The sequence below is a fragment of the Corvus brachyrhynchos genome, unplaced genomic scaffold (genome assembly GCF_000691975.1).
Source record: "Corvus brachyrhynchos isolate BGI_N302 unplaced genomic scaffold, ASM69197v1 scaffold720, whole genome shotgun sequence".
NCBI lineage: Eukaryota > Metazoa > Chordata > Aves > Passeriformes > Corvidae > Corvus > Corvus brachyrhynchos.
The window spans coordinates 631,730-637,152 of record NW_008235978.1 but is presented as its reverse complement, the minus strand read 5'-3'; the positions used below and the strand labels follow the sequence as shown (position 1 = coordinate 637,152).

At 43.0% G+C, this 5,423-nt stretch overlaps 1 protein-coding gene across 1 annotated transcript in view; it reads right to left on the bottom strand.

Moving 5' to 3' along the window:
- The window catches only part of LHX8 (LIM homeobox 8), a 55,687-nt gene extending 55,200 nt beyond the window's left edge, over positions 1 to 487 (bottom strand). The window contains exon 1 of the mRNA XM_008630577.2: positions 412 to 487. Coding sequence (XP_008628799.2) covers positions 412 to 487 — 76 coding nt within the window. The remainder of the gene's footprint in view (positions 1 to 411) is intronic.
- Between the last annotated feature and the right edge of the window lie 4,936 nt (positions 488 to 5,423).

Below are 5,423 nucleotides of genomic sequence, written 5' to 3'. Positions count from 1 at the left end.
CCTGCTGAATGCTCCTCCTGTGGCATGACATCTGTGTGCCCTTGGGTAAATTGCTCAGTCACTTGGTATACCTCCACTCATTTTCTGCAAAGTGGTGCACAACTGCATTTCTTAGGGGTTTTACAAAGGAAAATATACCATAGGCAGGGGGTTGTGGAACCTCTGCCTCAGCCTTGCAACGACACCAGTCCTCCCTGGGTTCCTTGAGTGTTTTGCTTCTGCCAGTTGTGGTGGGAGTCCATGGTCCCCCAGCACAGAGCAAAGGTTTAGGTTAACAACCGTGTATTCCTTACACTCACATTCACCTGTCAGCTTTGCTCAGTTTCCCAGTGTGATTAAGTCATCCAGGAATGAGTTGAAAGGGTTGGATTTGTAATTAAAACAGGAACACATGGCTTAGTTTCCTTTTACCTGTTGCAGAATGTGGAGTGTGAGGCACGTAAGACATGAGCTGGATGTAAACTTCCAAGAGGAACTGAGTAATCATCTTGGCGATACTGCCTGGGGCTCACTGGCTGCGTTTGATGCAGCTATAGGGTTACCAGAGGGTTGCTCACATCCCTGTGACTGTTGGAATCCTGGGATTTTGATGACATTTCCTTTCACTGTCTATATCTCTTCTATTCATTTGTAAGAGGGCGTAAGTTTTTAATTAGGTTAAAGGAGTCCTAGTCCTGTTTTTCCCTCAGATTCTTTCTCAAGGAATCAAAACTGAAAAGAACAGAGTCTTGACAGAATTTTGGCTCTGGTCTTCGGCTGGTATTGAGTAAAAATGTGGTGTGAAAAGTGTAAGCTTAGACTGTTTCCATCTGCATAATAATGGATTGCAGTATTTGGTTTGAGTATCAGCTGCCTTTGCAGCTCAAACCCAGTCTTTGCGTGTCTGCCTGGGGGTTTCTCTGGGGTTGGTTCTGCATACAGATGCACAGGTTTGTGCCCAGAGGCTCCAAGCTGGCACCCACAGGGCTCCATCACACTGCTGGCACCAGGGACCCACAGCACAGGCTGAGCCACCCTCAAACAAGACTGTAACTTGGGCAGGCTTTGTAAGAGCTCAGCCTGCCTCAAAGACCCCCTTGAAAAGTTTCAGTGGCTGATGCTTGCAGGGCAGCTGCCTGAGGCTCTCCTCTGGATGTTCCTTCACAGACCATTGGGCAGTGCAAGAGAAATGTGTGAGGCAAAGTTGTTTGGTACTGTGAGTTATCAGCAGGTGCTTTACCTGCTGCTTTGGGCATATTACAGTCACTCTCTGAGGCTAAAGCTCATGTTAAAAGGGCAACTGTCATTTGCTTGCAGAAAGAGAGGCAAAATGGGGCATATATTTAAGTCACACAAAGAATCTACTGGAAAGCAGAAGACAGAGATCAATTCTCTAAAGTTGGGGGCCTCAACAACAATTACAAACCTGTTTTACTCTTGTTTACTTGCACTGTCATCAGGAGCTTATTTTGTTAAATCCCTAGAGGTCTCAGTGCTCATTGCCTGCCACACTTGCCATGATAAAATTGCTCATGTTAGTATGTATGTTTATTTATATACCCAGGAAACTCTTCTTGCAGTTTACTTTTGCTTGCTCCAATTGTGCATTCTCCATCAAATTACTAAATCTTGGTATCCCACTGGAAACTACCATATCTCCTCAATTTGCTCAAAGACTGACCTAAGCAGGAGTGTTTTGATGTCGATGCCAGACTCTGACTCATGGAAGCATATCTTTCTCTGGATTTAAGACTGTGACCCGGTAACTTGGACAGATGTGTCGTGTTTGAGTGTTGATTGTTTGTGGCACATGTATTTAAGCTCCTAATGCAGCAGAAGAATTCAGAGCCATCCTTGTTACTGTCAGACAAAAGATCACTAAGGTTTGGAAAAGAAAGAAATATTTGTTTGTGAAATTTCATCCCTTGGTTTTGCCCTTAATCCTTTTTCTGACCTAGGTCCAGGGTTGGTACCAGCTGGTGCCAGGAGATCCTATGTCCCCAGCTCTCCTCTCCAGCTGTGCTGCAGTGGTAAGTTCTCCAGCCATGTTGCAGCTGGAGAAGGATGTGAAGCTCCCTGGGACACCCTGGGCTCTCACTGGATGGCACCATTGTCACCTTGTCTGGGGTAGCAGAAAGGGGACAGAAGGGCTTGTGCTCTGAAATGGATAGAACTGAAATTATTTTGCTGAGCACTTTGCACCCAGCTCTAATTTTAATATTTTAAACTTGTATTAAAATGCAAACTGATGAACAATCTTCTGGAGTGCCTCATCCATAGCTGTGGACCTCTTTTCCACAGAGAGGTAGTGTTGTGCCTGTCACTTTAGATTTGAATTCTGGTCTTTTAAAATGCATTTTCCCATTTGATTTGTGTGCTACTTTAATTTTCTATTCTCTGCATACATAATAGTAATGATAATTCCAAACAATTATTATAATAACAGTATGAAGAGCTAATGGGTATTATCAGCTGTAGTAAGAATCTAAGGCATGTCTGATAGGAAACTCACTGAAAATAACACAACTTTATGTGATAACCAAATAAAAAAAGGGGACTTGGGATTCAGCTGTATAAGTAGGAACCTGTGTTCAATTTCTTGTAATTTTTAATTTTCATACATCTCATTTTACATTTGCCTTGTCAAAAATTATTTCATAACTTTATTTTCAGCCTTGCTACTTCTTTTTTGCTATTTAACTCTGCAGGAGATCAGTTTTTCACTTGGGGGTTCCTCCAGGTCCCAGACTGTGCTGTCAGTGGAGGGAAGGGTCCCAGGAGGGGTTTGAGTCTGCCTGGGGACTGCTCAGTGTCTATTTTAAATTCACTTTAAGCTTCAAGGGCAGTGGAGTTTTTTTGTTTTATCATTGTTTTCTGCCCACCAGGGCTGAGCATCAGTTCACCAAGGCAGTTGTCCTGCCCATCCCTGTGTCTTGTGCTGCTGCTCCAAGCACAGGAGAAATGGTGTGGGTTTGGGAGTGATGCTTCCAGCCCCGGGGAGTTCTCAGCCTCTACCTCTCCCTCTCCCTTCTTGTTTTTTTAATGTGGAATTCCCAGAGTCACAGCACTGTGCTGCTGCCAGGGCCACTGATTTCCTTGACATAATATCTACCCAAGGTTAATAATATTGCACCTTTTTTGTGTTGAAAACTACTAAGAGCATTCTCAGAGTGCACTGGGACTTGAGTATCTGAATTAGTGTCAACAGCCTTGGCTGTTTCACTTCCGTGGCATGAGCTGCCGTTACCAGAACCCAAATTACTCCCTCTGCCTTTACTTCTGCTCAGATCTCTCTTGTGCTGCCTTCCTTGAAAACCAATTTGCTTGTCTTTTCCATGTTTCCTTAGAGCATGTTTCTGAAGCTACCATGGACAAAACTGTGGACAAAATTGAGGGATGCTCACACAACTGCTTTAGTTATTAATTAAAGTCCAATAAGTCAGCTGCAGATAGTGAAGACAGAGAATTAGTCATCAAGCTGGTTTTCTTTCTTTCTAACCGTTGATTTCTGTCAATATTAAGAACTTGTGTCTTGGCACTAAGATCCCTTTTCTATGCAGTGGTAGAGCTGCCTGGCATGTTTTGGGCATAGCCAGGGTGTTCGCTTTTCTTTAGCTCAGATTTGGAGATGTGTTTCATATCTCCATATGCCACTTTGATTGATTTAGTTTTATTGTTTGCCTCTTGATTTTAAAAGAAGTTTTCACCTTATCACTTTCTGACCACAGAAAATGTGTGTTAGAAATTGTGCACGACTGAAAGGTCAAGCTTAGTCCAAAGATTTCTTCTTGGAAAGGGGCTGAGGAAGCAGGGTTTACCACGTGCCCTGATCAGCCAACCTGGATCCTCATCAATCAGTGGTAGATGATAACTCCAGAGTCAGGGGGCTGAAACCTTCCGCTTCTTTCCCAGAATAGTTAAATTCAATGGCAATGAACAACTGGATAGTGTGGAACTCCCAGGATCTCTCAGTGCCTGCGCTACATAAGCCCCTAATTAGATTGAAATGGAGGGAGGGATGGAAGATGTGTGGGGAATCAGGCTGCCGTGAGTCTGCTATTGATAGACTTACTTGAAAGACCTGTGCTGTTTGGCATCAGTGAATTCTAACTTTAGCCAAGAGATTTATAGAGATATATAAGAACATGTATGGCACTTTAGGCTCTTTGAAATTTCTATCCTGAATTTTTCATTGATTCCAGTTCTAAAATAGTGCAAACCATTTCGGTAACCTTCTGAACACCCTTGATATGGAGTAGTTATACATCCTATCCCTAAACAACTGTGAATGAATACTGTTTTCTATTTGATTTTGCAGAGGTTGGAGAACTCCACAATGACAACCCTTGCAGACCCTTGAAAATTAGCAAAAGTGGGCAAAGATTGGTGTCTGCTTATGTTTTAACTTCCTGTGGACCAGTCAGTTTGTTGGGATCAGTAACTGCTGTTCATCTGATACCCTGAACTGTCTTGTTGAGTCACTTTTCCTCTCTGATTTTGAGTTGCTAGTTCTTTTATTAAGCTCAAGTTAACTCCAAATGGCATTGCATGCCACTACTTGTCATGTTAGAAGTTTGTTTAACTCCACACAAAAATATGTTGTGACAGATTGATCATCAAAGAGTTCATTGCTTTCACCTGTTCTGTGTCTTGACACTTTGCTGGCTATTTGGGGACCTGTTTTCCAACTGAGATTGCAGATGCTACCAGGAGAGTTTGGGGTACTTGAAGTGGAGCGCCAACAGTCTCATGCTTTTCCAGCTCTGGGCAGCGCCAAAGTCAAGCTTTCACATAAATGGGAAATGTGCTTGGTTTCACATATTATTTATTAGCTGTTTTCAGAGATTATTTATTGAAACTAGAAGTTATCAATACATTCAGTGGTACAAAACAGGGGACTAAGCTCTAGTCTTGCTTAAGATTAGTTGAAAACAGCTTGAGGACAAACCAAGAGATGACCACTACTCTGACTGTCTGATGGGCTGGAGGCAATGCTCTGGTTCATGTTGCAGGCAGGCCTTTAAATCCTACAACTTTACTCAACTTGTTTAAACCATGGAAATCTGATAAAAATCAGATAACATATATATATAATACCTTTCATAGAGAGGTTTTGGGGTGACACTTTTTTTCCCCTCCTCTAGGCTGTATTGATGCAAACGGAATCCTTTCTGATGGGCACTTTTCTGGGCATCTCTTTGGGAGCAGAAAGCTGTCTAGGGATCTATTCTCAGTGTCCCACACTGCTCCCTTATGCTGCCTCATGCAGAATATAAAAATTTTCTTGCAGCCAGACCCATGAAGCAAAGATGTGAGGTTTTCCCTGAAGTCAGAGCTCACAGGACCTGCCTTGCCCTTCCTGGGGCTGTGTCCTGTGCAGCGTGTTAGCAGTGGGTTGTGTGTTACGAAGGTTTGTTCTCTGTGCCAGATCGCTAAACGTCTGT